The 21,918-nt window shown below is 41.8% G+C and overlaps 1 protein-coding gene across 5 annotated transcripts in view; it reads right to left on the bottom strand.

Annotated features, from left to right (window-relative positions):
• PTPRM (protein tyrosine phosphatase receptor type M) overlaps positions 1–21,918 on the bottom strand; it is an 899,870-nt gene that overhangs the window by 557,684 nt on the left and 320,268 nt on the right. For all 5 annotated transcript variants that reach the window (XM_066246290.1, XM_066246286.1, XM_066246288.1 and 2 more), the window contains exon 3: positions 1,361–1,632. In XM_066246290.1, the coding sequence (XP_066102387.1) occupies positions 1,361–1,632 (272 nt within the window). The remainder of the gene's footprint in view (positions 1–1,360; positions 1,633–21,918) is intronic.

Here is a 21,918-nt window from a genome sequence, read left to right as displayed (position 1 = left end):
ACACCTTCTCTAATCAACACTAAGCCTGCGGGATGAATTCCTGGTGCCATTCACGCCATTCGGAGGACAAGCAGCCCTGAGAGGACTCTCCGTCCCTTCCCTGAGCCTAGCTGAGCACCTCAGTTACATGGGAGAGATGAACTTGATTACATGTTCCATCTGGCTCCTGAGTGAGCCAAAGGAATTAAAAGAAAAACAAAATATCGCAGTTCTCTTAATGCATCCTCTTAGCTCGAAATTGAGTTGTTTTTAAATTTCAAGTTATTTTTAAAGGAGCTGTGGACAAAAAGAGAATGAGCAGCAACTGCCATTGTCTCTAATTCTCCACCTTTGTCCCCGAGTCATGGTGCCCTTGTACTACAGGCACTCTCTGACAATCACGATGTGACATCAAGGTTGCCTTTGTGCCCCTTCTCAACTTCTGGACCTCTGCCTTTGACTTTAAATGAGAACTCAATGTGAGTCTCGAGAGAACACCTTGAATAGCAGCAGCAAGGACAAAAGCCCCTGCAGGAAGAGGCCTTGACCTCTATGCGGTATTTTCTTGGTTTTGGTGGTGGTGGTGGTGGGGGTTGTTTTGTTTTGTTTTACAGAGACAGAGAGAGTCAGAGATAGGGACACACAGACAGGAACGGAGAGAGATGAGAAGCATCAATCATCAGTTTTTTGTTGTGACACCTTAGTTGTTCATTGATTGCTTTCTCATATGTGCCTTGACCGGGGGCTACAGCAGACCAAGTAACCCTTGCTTGAGCCAGCAACCTTGGGTCCAAGCTGGTGAGCTTTTGCTCAAGCCAGATGAACCCATGCTCAAGCTGGCGACCTCAGGGTCTCGAACCTGGGTCCTCCGCATCCCAGTCTGACGCTCTATCCACTGCGCCACCACCTGGTCAGGCTATGCAGTATTTTCTTCCCCTTGCTTATGGGAGTAGTAGCAGGGCCCTGCACCTCACTGGCTGATCCCCACTGGAGTAACAACTCACTTACTCCTGACAGCCACTGATGGAAAAAGGGGATTCTTCTTTTAGAATCAAGTACTATGTCTCCCTAGGTCAGATGTGGCTTACTTAATACAGAAAGCAAAATATTTTTGCAAATAGCACTTTCAGCCCTGCTGCTTTTATTTTCTTAAAGCAATGTTTGTATATAAACAAGTTTGAATTGTGTCTTTTACTACTTTCCCAAAGTAATACCACAAACAAAGCCTTAACACACTCCCTATCAAACAGTGTAAACTTTCCTCACATTGGTATAGAAAATGCCAACACTTCTTATACATCTTCTCATTATACAATGCAAAATGAGATTTTTTAGAAGTTAGAGGATGCATCAAAACATGAAATGAAAACAAAGTATATACCTGATAAAAGTTAGGCCAGAAAGTGCTAATGGCCAGTTCTGCCCTGTTCCATGTGCGCGTCGGGTCTCCAGATATGTTCCAGATAGGATTCCCCAAAGGTCCGTTATTGACTTTCACGTAGACATTGAGTAGCCCGGGAGCAGAATTACTCTTGCTGGATATGAAGTAGTGAAAATCAATGCAGTGGGTATCATTCTCTTTAAGCTGAGGCAAGAGGAGGTGGGTTCTCTGCCCCTCCGGTCTTCCTGATGTGTTCACCAACATGAAGGAACCTGTGAAAAGAAAACCAGTCATCATCTGAAACACGACTTTCTGGTTACTTCTAAAAAGTCACCATCATTTACACGGGTTGATCCTGAAAAACCACAGATACTTAGGCTTTGAAAATCCCAGCTCTTTTATACATTTTCACCACAAAGGTATTCTGAAGATCAGTGAATGGGAAATTCCTTTGATTTTACTGCAATTAGTCTCCTAAGCAACAGAACTATGCATAATTTGTGGACATGCACTGATCAACCTGGTAATCGCTAGCCACATGTACTTGCCTATTTAAATGAAAATCAATTAAAACTCTGTAACATTAAAAGCTCAGTTTCTCAGTCACACTAACCACATTCCAAGTACTCAATAGCCACATGTGGCTAGTTACTCTCCTATTGGGCGGCAGAAATACTGAACCTTTCCATCATCTCACAAAGTTCCACCGAGCAATGTTGCATTAGAATAGTACCACCATTTGGAAATTACACACACTTTAAGATTCTCACATATGCTTGAGAAGGATAACAGACTGATCTCATTTGTGGAATCTTTGAAAATTTATTGGCCCTATGATGCTCCTTTATAGTCAATATAATAAAATCCTTGCAGTTCAGCCCTACAATCCCTGCCCCATTTCTATACAACCGACTTCTTGATAGTGGGGGTGTTTTCATGACAGGACATACTGAGGCAATCTTTGCACTAATTGGAGGATGGTCATTTTCAGAAGTCTCCATGATCTTAGTTCTATCTGTAGATCTGACACTAACCCAGCCATGGAAGCGTTTCCACATGGAGTCAAGCTGGCCAGATACTCTGGCTTTGCTGTGCCTCTCGGGCCCTCCTCATGTTTAAACCAACAGAAAATACAACTAAAGTAACTGTATGAATTTGATATATCACACAAAGAAAGGTAAAAGCAAAATGTTCTAAAATAAAATGGAAAGTAGGTTATTATAAGTCTTCTTTAGCAGAGAGGAACTATGTACTAAAACTGAAGGAAAACACCTAAATCTGGAGTATGATGTCAAAAAATAAAATACTACTCAGGTGTGGCTGAACTCATGACTTCTACTGAGGAGACTGATTACTCTTGAATATTCCTTTTAAAACTCTCCTCTAAGTGAACCATCAGTTCCAAGGACGTGTGAGTATGTACATTTGTGTGAATATGTTTTAGTATACGCCATACATATGTATAAACATAGATATACAATACTAGAACAAGTGTGGCGTTTTTAGCTTGTCTACAAACTATGATTTCTTAAATAGCAAAATGAGAAGACTACCTCTCCCAGAGAATTACTACGAGGACTGAATTAGAAAGAAACAATGTAGATATTCCTTTGTAAATGAATAGGCTATTGTTCAGGGACCAGTATTAGCACATGTTTGCTTACAGCTGCTTCCCTCACAGTGTCCCTCTATGAGGTGAGCTAGTGTTAACACCACATAAGATAAATAGGAACTGTCTCGCAGAGAAATTAGGAAGCAGTTTATCCAGCTTTTAGGATGAGTGAGTGGCAGTGCTAGAACGCTGAGCCTCGGAGTTTCCAGCCCGTTCCTCACCCTGCCACACTCCAATAACCACGTTTCACTGAGCGCTGTTTGAGCATACATGAAGAAAACAAACCCCTTCACAACGGTGAAGGAAAATTGCCGTAGCTGTTCGAAAATAGAGCAACTTTGCAAGAGATGAATGTTATGCACCTGCAAATACAGAAGCCAAGCCACGAGGGAAGGGCTATCTTTGGAACATGTATTCTAGTAATAAGGAAAAACTGAAATGTGATTTAAGAAAGTTCTGGGGACAGCGAAAGGGAACAAGTGGCAAACGAATGCCATTGAAATGATTTGGGTGAGCTTCATACTACAGGTCGTAGACAATCTTCAAAATATACAGGGTTGCCCAAGCCCCTAAGAAATCTCAAGCAGGCTATTGATGTTTGGAACATGACTTAAAATTGTATTTTTCGCTTTTAGTAAAATAGGTATAAGCAGATTTATTCCATATTCAATCATCAGGGGCTCTGTTACTTGCAGCATAGCGACAATGTAGACTAAGTAAGGCAAGACACAACCTTGAGGCAAACTTTGACTCACCAAAACCTTTCGTATGGCCACACCACCAATAATATCATTTCTTGCTGCGTTTCCATCAATTAAACATGGACGATGGCCATGAATGGCAAACATGACAATATGCAAAGGATAGCAAGAGTCTGTGTTTCCTAAATGCAGCAAAGTCTATGGATAAAGCTGAAACAGATGGGGTCCTTTTTCACAGGTTGGGATAAACTTAGTAACTTCCCACCATAGTGTTCAGGAAATCACCAGGGTTTCCCAAAAACACTGTTTTCTTAGCAACATAGCCTACCCTCCAATACGTCAATATGTTCCTTTCATTCTAGCACAATGGAATGCTCTGTCCGCCTTTCGAGCAGTTGAGGTCAGGGTGACACTCTAACTGCCATACTCAAAGGATTCTAAGTTTCACACTCCTGTCTCCTATTTTTCCCTCTTTGAGCCAGATCCAGTCTGTTTTGTTACATGGCATGCTTCTGTAACACAGATGAGCTCAAACGGGACTAGCAAATCGGGGAGCAGCACCCATATCACACAGAAGACCCTTTGTTCATGTGCGATTTTCTTGTAGGACATTAAAATTTTAGAGTGATCAGAAGCATATTTTCTCTTAGATAAAAGGCTGTGGGATAGCTTTTAAACAAAACTAAAAATCCTGTAGGAGTGCCTTTGCTGAGTCCAAAGTGGCAGGAGGCAGTTGCATAGTTTCAGAGCCATCCCTCTTTCTACCCTGTTCAGCTGCCAGGCTGACTGCAGGAACAGGTGAAGAGCTGGGGCGCTTCTGCCCCCTCCTGAGTTTAAAAGGGACAGAACACAGTTGATGAAGAAGACAAATCCTGGATCACATCTTTTTAAAATTATAAATATTTATTAATTTGAGAGAGAGAGAGAGAGACAAACATCGACTTGTTGCTCCACTCATTTATGCCTTCACTGGTAGATCCCTGCATGCTCCCTGATGGGGGACTGACCCCGCGCTCCTGGCATAGCGGGGGACGCTTCAGCCTAGCTGACCCCGCGCTCCCGGCACACCAGGACGACGCTCCAGCCAGCTGACCCCGCGCTCCTGGCATAGCGGGGGACGCAATAGCCGAGCTGACCCCGCGCTCCCGGCACACCGGGACAACGCTCCAGCCGAGCTGACCCCGCACTCCCGGCACACCGGGACGACGCTCCAGCCGAGCTGACCCCGCGCTCCTGGCAAACCGGGATGACGCTCCAGCTGAGGTAACCAGCCAGATCCCCAGATCATATTTTTAAGTTGGCAGAAAGCAGTTCTCTGTTAGAAGGGAATGGCTTTGGGGGCCTGTCAGAGAGAAGGAGGAGGCTGGAGCCCTAGGATATAGGGCAAAGGATGGATTCACTGGGATACTGAATGCCAGATAAGAGTTTATGGAGCCAGTAGTGTCCGATTAGGACTATTACTGTTTTAAATGGTTCTCTGGCTGATAGGATATCGATATAATATACAACCAATAAACACACACACACACACACACACACACACACACACACACGACTGCTAGTGCACCACATGTAACCTATTTTCTAGATTGTCTTTAGCACCCGCCACACCCAGGAATGCAGAACTATGAAGCTGGATGCTCCCATACCCCTGAGGAGATAACTGGCGCCCAAGAAGCAGTAAAGATCATGATTATATCAGAACAGCATGAAAAAGAAATTATAACCCTGGGAACTGGCCACCCTGCTTGATGACTCTTACAATGCTAGGAACCAGCTATCCTACTTTATGACTAACTGCACGTCCCCCATTGCACCGACCTCGCCTGTAAAGGTACAGAATCAGCTCTCACGCCTGAGACTGTAAGGCAGGCTTTGGGCTAGGACAGGCCGCCTGTCTTTTCAAGTCGCTGTCAACCTTGATTAAAGATGCCGGTTGCCCTCTCAGACCCAGTCTCTGCTTAATGGCTATTGCGGCGATGGGTGACCCGAACCCCAGACCAGTTGTAGTCCAGTAACATGGCTACAAAACTGCATAGGTTCTGAGGGGTCTGCCTCAACCCCATTTTTCTCTCAAGACGTATCTTGTGTGATTTTGTAAAATTAGTGAAGATGTTCCAAGAACACGTGGGCAGGGCCGGTGGAAACACTTATTCCACCTACACTGTCTTCCTCCTTCACCTTTTCTGGCCCCAGAAAGCAGTTCCGTCTGGGCTGCCTCCAGAGTCTCAGGCAAGTCACCCCTCTGCCCACTGCCCAGGAACCAACTGAGCATCATTCTGATGTCCACACACACAACTCTTTAGAGGAAAAACCTGTTCTCTGCAATGCTCCCCTGAGGTCTCCTTTTCTTCCTCAGTCTCTCAGCTGGTATTTCTGTGCAGCCCCAACGAATGATTAATGCATATAAATTTACCTAGGGTATCGCGTGCCATGTAGCATAAGCTCAAGAAATGTTTGATTATCACTATGATTACTTTGTTTCCTCACATTTCCTGAATTGTCTGCGATGCTTTAGCATTTAGCTCTGCAGATTTCCACCTGCCCACTCCACAACCTTCCTGATCCTATCCTAGTTCACCTCCGTGATGATTTTTAAATTTCCTCTCTTTATGAGAGAGGACCATTAGTATTAAAAAAGTACTACAGGCCCTGGCCAGTTGGCTCAGTGGTAGAGCGTCAGCCTGGCGTGCGGGAGTCCCGGGTTCGATTCTCAGCCAGGGCACACAGGAGAAGCGCCCATCTGCTTCTCCACCCCTCCCCCTCTCCTTCCTCTCTGTCTCTCTCTTCCTCTCCCGCAGCCAAGGCTCCATTGGAGCAAGGTTTGCCCGGGTGCTGAGGATGGCTCTGAGGCCTCTGCCTCAGGTGCTAGAATGGCTCTGATTGTGGTAGAGCAATGCCCCAGATGGGCAGAGCATCGCCCCCTGGTGGGCATGCCGGGTGGATCCCGGTCGGGCGCATGCGGGAGTCTGTCTGACTGCCTTCCCGTTTCCAACTTCAGAAAAAAAAAAGTACTACAAAAATCAATGAACTAAACCTTGCCCTTCACATTTAAGCTTAGGGAAGGAAAATTATATTTCTGTGTGATCATGACAATGTACTCCATGGTTTCAAAGGATAGAAGGTGACATTTCAGTCAGCACAGTACTCCCTGACAGTGCTACACTACTGTCTTATAGCGAGTTTACAGAGGAAAGTGTGAACATTTTCGTTTGGCATCAGCTAGCAACCCAGAATCCTCCGGTAAATTCACGGTTGTGCATAAAGAATGGGGGGGGGGAGCTTGGGGGAGAGGTCTTTTAATTGTTTGACTTTATCATTGATTTGCTGCGAAGGGAAAGTCAACTCACCAGCCAGATGTTTAAAAAACTCAAAGCATTTATACTCAATTTTAGACTAAGTCTTTTTTTTTAATATCCCTGTATAACTGAATATTATATGTACTTTTCACCTTCTACTTCAATGTTTTGACCGTGAGGAAATGAGTTCTCCAAGAGTAATTTGGGTCTCCCTTGGTATTTCCTTACCTTAACTTTTTCTCTCGCTACAAAAAACCCTCCAACTGGGCAAATAAATGGAAGAACTCAGAATTCAAATTAGCATAGAAATTCTTTTTGTGTTTAGCTAAGAAAACAATGAAATCACTGGTATGAAAGTGGAGAGTATAGCATTGCAGGCCAGTGAAAAAAGCTCCATGGAGTCAGCTGCAAGCAGGACAGTCTTTCCATACAGACTTTGAAGGTCGTTAAAAAGAACCTTTTTAAATTTTTTGGCAAGGAAAACCGTTATGAGAAAATGCAATGCTCACATTCTTGAATCTTTGGGTGAATTAAATTTAGCTTAATCATATCCACTGGCAAGTGCTTTTGATTAGACTATCTTCCATCATTGTTTGTGACAGCAGCAATAACTATGAATAATTAGTTATTCCCTTCTACTCCATCATTAAAATTTGCATCAGTGTGGTCGGGGCTCTAGAGATTTAAAGGCTGAGAGGACACTGTATAGATTCTCTTGCTACATTTGAGAAGCTTTGTGCACACAACAAAAAAGGCAGTGTTTTCTGTCATCCAGCAGGAAGAGAGAATTGTGTGTGTTATGAAACACTGGCTGACAGACAGAAGCATTTTATGAATTTTAAGGCCATTATAATAAAATTCACCTTTTAGGTCTCTTAGTTTTAATAAAAGCACACAGATCATTAGTCTATCACTCCCTCTGGCTGTTTCATCTTTCTTTTTTCTCTATCGCCACACCTTCGCATTTATAAACTTAATATCCAAAAACCACATACAAAATTTACAAGTCCTATCTTTGCTAAGCATGTATGGTGGCTCTAGTTTACCTAGCCATTTGTGCTTCTTTGACCTATTTAAATATACCCTTTATAACAGCGGTTCTCAACCTGTGGGTTGTGACCCCGGTGGGGGTCGAACGACCAAAACACAGGGGTTGCCTAAAGCCATCGGAAATACATATGTAGGCGACCCCTGTGTTTTGGTCATTCAACCCCCGCCGGGGTCGCGACCCACAGGTTGAGAACCGCTGCTTTATAACAATTAATTATCCAGAGCAGTGCTTTTCAAACAATCTATGATAGAGGAGCAGTTTTTTAAATTTCTGGTGCATTGCAGCCCAAGTGTATGTAAAGCACAAGAAACACTGATTTTTAGGAAAAGGAAATAAAAAGGCATGCAACAATGCAAGCACTAATTTGTTATTAAAATAAATAAACCATAAAATAACCCTGTCAAATTCCTCTAAAAGCCTGCAAGACTTGCTCAATTTCTGTCCTGGTCATGGCCAGGAGCAACGTGTGGCCCACCTCCATCTACAGACCAGACTGAGTGCACAGCCTTCAAGTTAGAGTGGTATGGCATTCTTGGTACCCGCATACGTTTATTGTTCTTACCAGTGGAAGAACACTGAGACAGATTAATTGAAAAAGAGGAATGAAAAAAAAAATTCTCTGGTTTCTTAACCCAGTGATAATAGCTATAACTCAAGCCATACAACTATGATAAAAAGCGGTAGAGGAAAACAAAGACAGAGCTAGGATGCAAGTAGACCACAGAGAAGAGGCAAACGCGCCCCTGGTGAGTAAACAGACGCACTGAGGGCCACATCCACAGGGATGCAGGACGGACCTGGCTGCCAGGCCAGGGGTGGAGCAGGAGGGTCCAGGAGGCCCGGCCTGCAGAATCACAGCCGATCCCGGCTGTTCCTAAGAAAGGGAGAAGGCAGGACATACAATGTGCCACCCAGTGCCTAGGCCAAGTGCTCCAGATACTCCATCTCACTACCTCTCTCCAACAGGAATGACCTGAAGAAACACAGAAAATAATTACCTCACCAAAGGGTCCCGCTGACAGTATCTTTTAGAGCAAGGGGAATCAGAAAATCAAAATTTTTTTACATTTAAGCTCTACTATTAAAAGGCAATGATCTAAAACCAATATTTTTTTCCTTTAAATGTTTTTTTTTATATTTTATTTATTTTTAGACACAGAAAGAAAGAAACACTGATTTGTTATTCCACTTATTCATGCATTCAATGGTTGATTTGTGAATGTGCCCAGACTAGGGATCGAACCTGCAACCTTGGCATATCAGGAAAATGATCTAACTAAGTACCTGGCCAGGGCACAAACTTTCATGAAAAAAATGTGTATGATTCTTACCGTGTGCATGTGTATTATGTTCATATTTCCTGTTCTACCCTATTTCAGTTTGCAACATAAATAAGTAAGTGAATGCTGGGTGCAACCCACAATCGATTTCACAGCCCACAAGTGTTTTAAGGCCAGACTGCAACTCCTCCCCAATAACCAAAACCAACATGAGCTAAAGTGTGCTCTGACTCCTCAGTAAGGAGGTCTTTTATTTTTAATTTGTTATTTCAAATTAAGCTTACCCCTCAACTATCAAGCTACCAGGTTACAGCCCTCCTCCTATTCCTTCAGCCAATACTAACAATCATCCTAAAAAAGGTCTTTTCTGATGAGAAACCTTGTGAAACAGGAAAGCGGAAACCTGTGGAGAAGTAAATGAACTCAGGGAGCAGGTCTCAAAGGGAACAAAGTCTCTGTGGCGGTGCCACCATCACTTTAAAAATACCTATTAGCACCCATTTCAGCCTGAGGACACAGCTGTCGCCACAGCCACATTTCTATTCCACAGACCAGATGTCCTGCCTCCTCCTTAAGCTACAGTTTTCTATGCCCCTTTCAAGAATTTCTCCCTTGTACAAACAATAATTACTTTGCAACTACTAGAGGATAAAAGTCTAATAAAAAATTTGTCTCTTCATCCAAACGTCCTGTCTCCCTCTCCATCGTCCTCGGTCTCCTCTCCTTTCCTGTGCGTTGCCAACAATTACCGGGCAAGGCCATTTGTTAGCCGCGCTGACTTTTGCCACATTCCTCATATGCTCATGAAAATACAGCAGGAGGGCAAAGAAGTAACACCACATCACAGGGAAGCCGACTCTCCAACTAACTGTGTAGGCTCCTCACTCTTGGGAGTCCACGTGGTGCTCTCACTTGGAGGGAGTTTATGAGCTCACTTGACACGAGACTTCTTACATGTCAGACCAGTGAGTACACGCATCTGTTCTTCCCAAGGGAGGTCCGCATCAGTCTATGTCCTATAAAGTCCATAATAAGCATAGTTCATATACCTAAAGTGTTCATAAAACACTTGCTTGAAGACATTTATATGAAACAACCATTGCCAATTTAGTGATTCACGGTGTAACTGAATGGGTATTTTCACCATTTTTTTTTATTCATAAAAATACTATGCTGACCGAAATCAATTCATTCGTCTTAACTAGTCACTTTTAGCCATGACAGTGGAATACCCATCCGTGCTGGGCACGATGAGAACAAAACTCAGACTGATTCCTCCAGATAGACCGTCAAAAATTAGCTGAATATCATACTTTAAATATATGTATTCGGTACAGATAGAAAAAAATTTACAAAATTAACGAATCAGATCCATTAAAATTAGCAACATTTACATAACGACCCCAAGTGCCTGTAAAATTTGTGAATTTAGAACCGTCAACTAATAACTCCTTTATAAAAAAAAGAGTTTTGCGTCCCAGTTATCATGTGAGAAAAAGAAAGAAGGAGGAATCTCATGGAAAATGGAAGAAACCCTGGAGTTCCACTGAGAGAAGCAACATGCTCTCCTTTCGTAAGGAAAGTGAAGCTTCAGTGAGAACGAACTACACTACAGTGTGTCATCTAGACAAGCTGCTTCACTGGCTTGGCTGGAAAATGCTAGGTGTGTGTTTTATAGTTCATAAATAAAAAACAAACAAACTTTAACTATGTGATGACACTAATGACTATATCTCAGGAAATGAGCCACAAGCATAACAATGGAGGAGTGACAGGTAGACTGTTTATAACATCCTTAAGAGACTGATTAATTTCCCATGTCAGGCTTTTTATTACTTGACATTTTTAGAAACTAGTTTGTTTTTGTTCTAAATCTCAGGATGATACAAGTCATAACAATATTAAGTTCCACTTAATTTTCCCCTAAATTACTGTTGATTTCTTTTTCCCGGATATAACTGGTGATTGTCTACCAGCTAAACTATTCCTTGCTTTAAGAAAAAAAAATGATACAGTTATCTTCTATATAAAATATAAACCAAAGTTCGCAAAACCATAATAGTGGCCTCTCTGTCACAAAATAATAGTTCTCCAAAATACTGCGAGGGTTCTGTTAATGTCCCCTGAGTGAGAGTTCCCCCTATTCTTAAAGAGGAAACCCCAAATCCTGCTTAAGATGTTTCCTTAACCTGGCTGGGGTAAGAAGTCAGAGCCACTCAGAGGTTGCACTGTTGGGTCAAAATGCCGAAAGAAGAAATTATCAAAACTAAACAAGGTTATTGTCTTAATTTCTCTTTTTGATGGTTCGTTATTGGTGTATAAAAATGCAACTGATTTTTGAGCATTAATTTCGTATCCTGCTACTTTACTGAATTCATTAATCAGTTCTCATAGTTTTTGGGTGGACTCTTTAGGGTGCTCTATATATGGTATCATGCCCTTCCAATTTAGATGCCTTTTATTCCTTTTTTACCTGAGTGTTGTGGTTAGGACTTCCAATTCTATGTGGAACAAAAGTGATAAAAGTGGATATCCTTGTCTTGTTCCTGATCTTAAGGAAAACATTTTTAGCTGTTTACCATTGAGTATCATTAGCTGTGGGTGTGTTATATCAAGCCTTATTATGATATATTGAGGTACGTTCCCTATGGTCCCACTTTACTGAGAGTTTTTTTTTTATCAAAATAGGATGTTTAGCAATATTTTTTGGATACATCTTCTCAGGCAAAGGTAACAAATAAAAAAAATAAACAAATTGGACTATATCAACCTAAAAAGTTTTTGTACAGCAGAAAAACCATCAACAAAACAAAAAGACAGTGGAATGAATGGGAAAAGATATTTGCTAATGACACATCCCATAAGGGTTTAATATCCAAAATAGGTAAGCAACTCATACAACTTAACACAAAGACAAACAATGATTTAAAAATGGGCAGAGGGCCAGATTGGACACTTCTCCAAAGAAGACATACAGATGGCCAATAGACATGAAAAGATGCTCAATGTCACTAATTATTAGAGAAATGTAAATGAAAACCATGGTGAAATATCCCCTCACACGTGTCAGTATGGCTATCATCAATGAATGAATCAACAAACAAGTGTTGACAAGATGTGGAGAAAAGGGAACCCTTGTGCACTGTTAGTGGAACTGAAAATTGGTGAAGCACTATGGACAACAGTACAAAGGTTCCTCAAAAAACTAGAACTGGCCCTGGCCGGTTGGCTCAGTGGTAGAGCATTGGCCTGGCGTGCAGGAGTCCAGGGTTCGATTCCCAGCCAGGGCACACAGGAGAAGCGCCCATCTGCTTCTCCACCCCTCCCCTCTCCTTCCTCTCTGTCTCTCTCTTCCTCTCCCGCAGCCAAGGCTCCATTGGAACAAAGTTTGCCCGGGCACTGAGGATGGCTCTATGGCCTCTGCCTCAGGCACTAGAATGGCTCTGGATGCAACAGAGCAACGCCCCAGATGGGCAGAGCATCGCCCCCTGGTGGGCATGCCGGGTGGATCCTGGTCAGGTGCATGCAGGAGTCTGTCTGACTGCCTCCCCGTTTCCAGCTTCGGAGAAATGAAAAAACAAACAAACAAACAAAAAAACTAGAACTAGAACTAACATATGACTTAGCAATCCCAGTTTGGGATATTTATCTGAAGAAACTGAAAACACTAACTTGAAGAAGTATCTCCATGTTCATTGCAGTATTATTTACAATACCCAAGATATGGAAGCAACCAAAGTGCCCATCAGTAGAGAAGTGGATTCAAAAAGCTGTGGTACATATAGACAGTGGAATATTAGCCATAAAAAAGAATAAAATCTTACCACTTGCAGCAACATAGATGGACCTAGAGGGTATTATGCCAAGTGAAATAAGTCCAACAGAGAAAGACAAACACCCTATTTTTGTTTTACGTGAAATCTAAAGAAAAAAAAAACAGACCCAGGGACAGAGAGCAAATGGATGGTTGCCAGGTAGGAGGGAGGTTGGGGGGCTGGGTGAAAAAGGGGAAAGGATTAAGAATTACAAATGGGCAGTTACGAATAATCATGGGAATATCAAGTACAATCTAGGGAATATAACTGATAATTATAATAACTATATTTGGGGTAGGAGGGGGTCCTAGACTTACAAGGGGTATCACTTCATAAGTTATATAAATATCTAATCACTATCCTGTCCATCTGAAACTCAAATAGGATTGAATGTCAACTGTAATTAAAAAGTAAATAAAATAAAATGACCAAGTTTTTATTTTACAAAAAACATAAACAAGGTTGATCAGTGGAGGAAATCAAACTGTTCCTCACATTAATGATACAATATCGAATTTATTAATGATGTAAACAGTCTGGAATCGAAGGACTTTATTGGACTAATTAATTAGAAAAAGCGTCAAGATATCAATAAATAATTAGCAAATGGCCTGAAAAGGCAATTCACATTAACAAACAGACAATTAGTAAAGAGATGCCTGGGAAAAGATCCATCTTCATCACCAAATCAAGAAATTTAAATTAAAGCAAAGCCAGGTACAGTTTAAAACACGAGTGAATCTCTAATTATGTAAAAATTTCAAAACCCAGTGCATGTGAGGTTCTGGTGAAACTCCATATATACAGGAAGGAAGCACTGCAATTTATCTATCACTCATTTAATAGTAAAGATCATAAGGACAGTCACATTCTTGACCACTTTTGAGCAGGCTAGGAGAGAAGTCTCACAAAAAATTACTTAACCCAAGTCCTGGCTGCTTGGCTCAGTGGTAGAGCGTCGGCCTGGCGTGCGGAAGTCCCGGGTTCGATTCCCGGCCAGGGCACACAGGAGAGGCGCCCATCTGCTTCTCCACCCCTCCCCCTCTCCTTCCTCTCTGTCTCTCTCTTCCCCTCCTGCACCCAAGGCTCCATTGGAGCAAAGATGGCCTGGGTGCTGGGGATGGCTCCGTGGCTTCTGCCCCAGGCGCTAGAGTGGCTCTGGTTGCAACAGAGCGATGCCCCGGATGGGCAGAGCATCGCCCCCTGGTGGGCAGAGCATCGCCCCCTGGTGGGCGTGCCGGGTGGATCCTGGTCAGGTGCATGCGGGAGTCTGTCTGACTGCCTTCTCGTTTCCAGCTACAGAAAAATACAAAAAAAAAAAATTACTTAACCCTGTGGCCTGATGGAAATCCCCCTAGACCTCATCGATTCACCTGTAAATAAAAGAACACCTACTGTGAAAGCTGTTCTAAGGGCTTCGAGGACTAGAGTGGCAAGTACGCATCTCAGAGAAGCACATCCCAGTGCGGAACATCGCGGTTCGGGATGTCCTGGAGTCCAGTGTGCAGCCAGGTCAGCCTGAATTTGGGTCCTGACTCAGATACTCATTAGATGTCACTGAACGAGTGAGCTAACTTCCCTATGCCTCAAGAAATGGGGATACAATGATATCCATTTCAGAGAGGCTGTGGCAGAATGCTTCTTAGAAGACTGCCTGGTACACAGTAAGCACGTGTCGAAGTTAAGCCTTGACCCTGGTTCTTATCCAAATGTACTTGGCCTTAGCTTAGGAAGATGGAATAGTCGAACGCCTACTTGGAGGTAATCTCTGGCATCCCTGTAATTATGTGTCTCAATGATCATCTGATTGTATGGGCTATTATTGCTCTCCATATCTAGTCAGCATAACAAGGTCAGTCATCCTAAACCAGGCATGCCATTTGGATTTATTGAAATAGAAGAATATTAATTTTCAGATATACATAATCGTTCCAGATAAAACTCAGAATGAAATATCTCCTAATATGAATAAATGTTAAAAATTTACCGAGTCCGTTGAATTATAAATGTACTTTTTTATTATAAGAATAAAATGGGCCCTGGCCGGTTGGCTCAGCGGTAGAGCGTCGGCCTAGCGTGCGGAGGACCCGGGTTCGATTCCCGGCCAGGGCACATAGGAGAAGCGCCCATTTGCTTCTCCACCCCTCCGCCGCACCTTCCTCTCTGTCTCTCTCTTCCCCTCCCGCAGCCGAGGCTCCATTGGAGCAAAGATGGCCCGGGCGCTGGGGATGGCTCTGTGGCCTCTGCCCCAGGCGCTAGAGTGGCTCTGGTCGCAATATGGCGACGCCCAGGAGGGTCGCAACATGGCGACGCCCAGGATGGGCAGAGCATCGCCCCCTGGTGGGCAGAGCGTCGCCCCATGGTGGGCGTGCCGGGTGGATCCCGGTCGGGCGCATGCGGGAGTCTGTCTGACTGTCTCTCCCTGTTTCCAGCTTCAGAAAAGAAAATGCAAAAAAAAAAAAAAAAAAAAAAGAAGAATAAAATGGTACAGGAATTAATGGTGATTGTGAAAGCTGTTAATTGTAGGTACAAAATTAATTGTTAACTGCTTCAAGCAGTTTAATAGGTAAATATACTATAATATGAGAAGTAATAGCAGCTAACATATATGTAATATTTAATATGTAGCAGGCATTCTTCTAAGTGCTTTATATGTATTAACTCTTTTAACTCCTACAGAAGAGAAGAAAGCTGAGGTATAGAGAAGTTCAGTTACTTCACAAGGTCATAAAGCGAGTAAGTGTTGGAGATGAGATATGATCCCTTTGTAAACTGGCTCGGAGTCTGTGCCCTTAAGCATGACACCATGCTGCCTCTCTGTTTACGATGCAGACCATCAGTTAGATAACTTTAGGAAAAACATTATATCCTCTTGAGTAAAATAAAAAAAACATACATATGCTCACATACCAATGTATATAAAGAAATAAAATCCAATTCTGATCAATAAACCTAAGGCTGCCAGAGAAGAGGAAAAGGCTTTCGGGTGATGAGTTGGGACTGGCCTGCTGGAGGCTGGGGAAAGCTGGGAGCACAGGAAGGCCTTCCCGGCTGAACCTCCGTCTGACTGCTGTCCCACCAGGGAGCCCAGGCAATACAGGCACGCACGGCTGGAATGACAGAGCCACTCAGCTAAGCCCCCAAAGTGACCCACAGAACTGTCAGTGATGGCTATTATTGTAAGACTCCATGTTTGGGGACAGTGTGTTATTCAGCAAAAGCTAATAATATCTGGTTGAATCGAGGTGATGAGTATACAGAAGTGTGGTCTTTACCTGTATGGAATTGAATATTTTCGTAATTCAAGTTTTAAGTGATAAAGTTTGTAAAAGCTAAACAGCGTCCAGAAGGGCTGAATTTTGGCTTATGATATATCACTGAAAATGCATTCCGGAAAATTAACATGTCTTTCCAAAAGCATTCAGTCGGACATGTGAGTAAAAAAAAAGATAACAGATTTGAAAATTTAATTTGACCGAATTTTAAAAAAATCATCTAAGTATCAATATAAACTTTCTGAATTAAACACATTCCCATATATGCACATATATTTACATCTATAAATAGGTATACACATATATACATACAGGGGAAGAGAAAATTGATTTTACAAACAAACATACTGAAAAAAAGTAAAGATAGTAAAGCTCAGGTCTTTGGCAAAAGGATATGTTACCAAAAATGTTCCATTTGTATCCATAATATCCTTGGAAATACCATAATATATTGAACAGTTTACCCTCTGTTAGATACTACAATTATCATGTATGAAGAATTTATGAAAAAAGCTTTTGATTACTCTTGCTATTTTCAATCTGTAGAACTGATAATTTCATTAAACAGTTCAATTCAGTACAACTTGATTTAGTCCATGGGGTAGGTGATCTAGAAACACTAGCTATATTATTCTACCATTGTATCTCTAAGCTCGGTGGGGTAGAAAATTACTTTTACAGAAGTTCCACTATTTAGTTTGTAGTTATTTTTTCCTTCAGAATACTGTATAACTTCTTACATTTTTAGTAAGACTTAAGGTTTTAAAATACCTCTCTCTTCTTTCATGAAGTTCTAAAGAGGCTTTTTCCCCCCCTGTCTCTAGTATATTTTATTTTCCCTTTTAAGTCAACTTCACATAGTTTAAGTTTTAACCAATTTAAATGATTCATTTTTGTTAAGCTATTTTCAAAATGACGTTGACTTGATCTGCTTACAAGAAAAATAACTGTGTATTTGGAAAAATTCCTGGGACAATTCTATATATTAACTTTTACAACTGCAAAGAACTAAAAACCAAATCTTAAACATCCCTGCAGATTCTTCTCTTTAACACAAAAGCCCAGTTGTTTCCTTCTCTGTGCTTTAACATTTTCGTTTGCTTTTCTAAATAATAAAAATAATATATGCCAGTATAAAGAGTAAAAAAAATTTCAATGGAAAAATTAATCATTTCTTCCCCATTCTCCCTCAAACACCCACAAACATTTCCCACTGAGATAATAGCATATTTCCCTCAAAACCCTTCTGTATGCCCATGCAAACATACATTCACATACATGAAGTATTTCTTATGCATTTCCTATGATTTTCAAAGAATAATAATCTGACACGTTCCTCTGTAGTTTTGCCTCTTTACCAATAATATAATAGACACAATAAACATCCAAATGAACACACTGATGTTTTTATTTCTGTAGAATAGAGTCCTATAAGTCAAGTTGCTTACCAAAAGTTATATGTACTCTTAATTTTCCAGTGTTTTGATTTATTGAATATGAATACTAAACAACTGCTCCAGACATGGAAACAGTGATTTTTATTTATTAACGATAATGATCAGTAGTTTATATAAACCAGGCCTGTATCTTCATAGTATATCAGGTTGGTTCATGTGAAAGTGAGGTTGAGCCCTGAGGAAGCTCCTCTCAGCCTTCTTTGTTCTAAGCATGGACATCAACATGACTTAGTATTCACATGACTGCTGTTGTTGTTATGGCACATTTATTACTTGCTATGTGCTGCTCTCTATTAAGCACTTTATATCTACTCTTTTATTTGATCCCTTCAATAAGTCATTGAGAAACATATTATTATCATTTCACAGAACGGTTAAAAAATCTTCCCCAAGCTCACACAGAAAACTAGGATTTTAATCCAGTCAGTCTCATTCTGGGCCTATGTTTTAACCCAACATTCTAAGCAAGACTTCATAGCACATCACAAAGCAAATAACCAAATATTTGTGACATATGCTGTCTTGGAAAAACATTAAAATAGAGGAAGAAAAATAATGCGCTAGAAGCTATTAGGGTCATCTTCAGCTTTCAATTACAACTCTTAAAAAATTACTTTATTCCCAAGTCACCTGAGCCATTCTCTTACTTAAAAACAATAATTAAAACCTCCCATGCTTAGACAATAGTGTGGAGCCAATTTTGTTTTTTCTCAAAAAAAAGGTTTGGTGACAAAGTACAGGATAATGAGATGAGAATAAACCTATTTCTTTAAAAACTAACAAGGTTCACTGGAAAACATTAATTTTAAGTGAGACATTTCATATAGTATAAACAATTAAATCAACCCTTGAATCTCTTTAGAAGCCCAGAGTATACTGTTTATTCTTGTTGCTTCCTAATGCAATAACATAACATAATAATACTCATGTGGCTTTTCTTAAAAAATGTGGTTTAAGGTCAAATTATTCAAAACAGATGTCCTATTTCTTTAGCTTATACAACCTTAAAGAAGGCAAACATTATTTACTAAGTGCTAATGCAGTCTGGAGGTCAAAAACATTGCCGCTGGATTATAGAGGTACTTGATGACGCTAAGTACACCACACTTCCTTCTTCAACAAAGAGTCCTCCATTCACATGTTCTGCCAGGAGTCACCACGAGAATCGTTTCCAACATTCATTACTGTACAATTAGTATATTCGTGGCTGCTGAGAACCAAAGGGAAAGATATTTATAGAAAACAAAAACATCGATTATCCTAGGTATTTTTATTCAAGACTAATTTCTCTTTCATTTAACTAATATTTTGTGAATAACTCATGCAAGGCCTTGCTCTTAATCCATATGAGGAAACAGACCATGCAGACAAAAACACATCGAATCTAATTACAAAGCACCCTAAATACATATAAATGCATGGTCATATAATTTATGTTAACATACAGGGAAAATATTAGGACTAGTCGACCCATCTAGTGCAGTGATACTGGAGAAGTGGGGAAGGGTAAAAGGGATATATATATTTTTTTTTTTTGTATTTTTCTGAAGCTGGAAACGGGGAGAGACAGTCAGACAGACTCCCGCATGCGTTCGACCGGGATCCACCTGGCACGCCCACCAGGGGCGGCGCTCTGCCCACCACGGGGCGATGCTCTGCCCCTCCAGGGCGTCGCTCTGCCGCGACCAGAGTCACTCTAGCGCCTGGGGCAGCGGCCAAGGAGATCTTTGCTCCAATGGAGCCTTGGCTGCGGAAGGGGAAGAGAGAGACAGAGAGGAAGGAGGGGGCGTGGTGAAGCAAATGGGAGCTTCTCCTATGTGCCCTGGCCGGGAATCGAACCCGGGTCCCCCGCATGCCAGGCTGACGCTCTACCGCTGAGCCAACGGGCCAGGGCTAAAAGGGGTATTTTGAGGTACAAACTATTTTATATCTAAGTAGATATGAGAGGCTGGGAAACTGACGGTGTCCAATGTAATTCTTAGCCCAAGTGATGCAGAAGAACACTGATTCCATTTTATTCTGACAACTGAATTTTACCTGACGAAAAGCAAAATAATGAACTTTTTATTTCTGTATCTCCAATGTTGCATATTACTGGACAAATAGCGGGCACTTGCTTAGCTGCTGAATAAACTACCTGAGTGCATTAGAAAAAAGAAATGGCAATGAATGTATTTTAAAATCACTTTATTTATCTTACTGGTAGAGGTATTTTTTTCATTAATTTTTCCTCATTATCATTTATAGAATTAACACACTAGGAAGAAAGAGCAAACTTTATGTATTTTGCAGGTAGCTCCACAATACATTCCAAATTTCTGAGCAAGGCATTCAAAGGCCTACCAGTGTACAATGACAAGCTCACCTTCTTTCAGTCATGAATCTATGAACATGGATGAAGTAATTACTGTGAGCCAGGGACTGCTGTAGGCACCACTGCTTCAAAGTTGAGTAAGACTCAAGCCCCATTCTTAATTGTAGTGGGGTAAGCCAATAACTACATTACAATGGTGTAAGCAACGATGGAGCTATTTCAACAGTTGTTGAGGGCACAGACAAAACGGGGTACTAAAGCTAACTCAGGGAGGGAGGTGTTAGTGATGACTCTCCAGAGGATGCATGTGGGTGGAGCGCAGAGCACATTCCTAGCAGCTGTGGCTGATGCAATGCTGTGAGAATACTCCAGCTCCCAGAAGCCTCCTGGGCACACCCAGGAAGGAGGCTCACTCACTATAAGGAAGTGACTCAGAGCCAACCACGCAGCTCCCTAATCTTTTCAGCCATTGGCTACGAAGGACACGCTATAACATCCTATTGGCTGAACCCATGTATATAAGCTAGTTTACTTCCTGAATAAAGCGGATCTGCACCACTAAACCTGGTCCCTGGAGTCCGGTCTTTGCGTCTCCACCGTCCCCCCCCCCCCTCCACCGTCCCCCCCCCCCCCCCCCCCCCCCCGGCAGGACTTGTCCACAGATGCAATCTCTAAGCTGAGTATCCCAGAATGAGTAGTTAGCCAGGCCAAGGTACAAGGAAAATGAATTAGGGGTTCAGCGTTTGTTCTTTCAGCAAACATTTATGAGGCTCTCTACAGGTAAAAGACACTGATACTGGGCATGAGGAAGACAGGTCCATGGCCCTTGAGATGCTTCAGGTCTAACAGGGTAGGTGCCATCGAATTAAATAATTAGAATACAAAGTTATAAGTGTATGTCAGAGGTATACCAAGGCACTAAGAGAAGCACTGCAGAAAGAGAGGCTAACGCAACGTTAGCATTACTGTCAGGGTAAATCAAGAACTGAACTGGTCGACTACTGAGAAACTGGAGAGCCCCCCCACAAATACAAGGATGAAGAAACACTTCCGCTGCCCTTGGTTCACTGTGCAGACTTCGGAAGGATTAACCAGTGCTCAGCAACTGGAATCAAGATGCGAGCTGACCGCAGGAGGAGCAGCATTTCAGCGGCTTTGGGGATCACAGCGTGTCTTTGCAGGACAGCCACCGAGCTCTTCCAAAACTTACAGCGGCTCACATTAAAATGCTTTGTTCATTTCAGCTGGATGATTTGCTTTTATAAAACTTCCTTCAAGAGCTGCATGGCTGCCATAAGTGGTCTTCCAGGAAGTCAAACTCCCATCTGGCACACAAACAGTTCAGATGTAATAAAACTCACATTTCCTGGGAGATGTCTGAAAGCCACCTTAGCCCAGTGAGTTACGCCAGAGGCAGTTCTTGGGAGAGCATTTTAGAGAGCATCTTGACACCTGAATTAGATGGAATTTCTTCCACATCCAGAGGGGAAAACTGAACTAGAGACAAAGAATACTTAAAAGTGGTTTGGAAAAAAAAACCCAAAACTTAAAATATTTTTGTTATATTTTAAAATAAAAATTACTCAGTTTGTTTAATACTTAAACTTAGATTTTAAGTATTCAATATTTAAAATATAAAGTCTATCAGACTTTATATTTGTTGGTAGGCAGTGAAACAGAGATAAGGGGATAGGGTACTGTCTATTTGGAATTCAGTTATTTATCAGCAAGTACACAAAAATGAAGTCGCAGCA

This window comes from Saccopteryx bilineata, chromosome 11 (genome assembly GCF_036850765.1).
Source record: "Saccopteryx bilineata isolate mSacBil1 chromosome 11, mSacBil1_pri_phased_curated, whole genome shotgun sequence".
Lineage (NCBI taxonomy): Eukaryota > Metazoa > Chordata > Mammalia > Chiroptera > Emballonuridae > Saccopteryx > Saccopteryx bilineata.
Note: the sequence above shows the minus strand (reverse complement) of the source record. Positions and strands in the feature narration are given on the sequence as shown.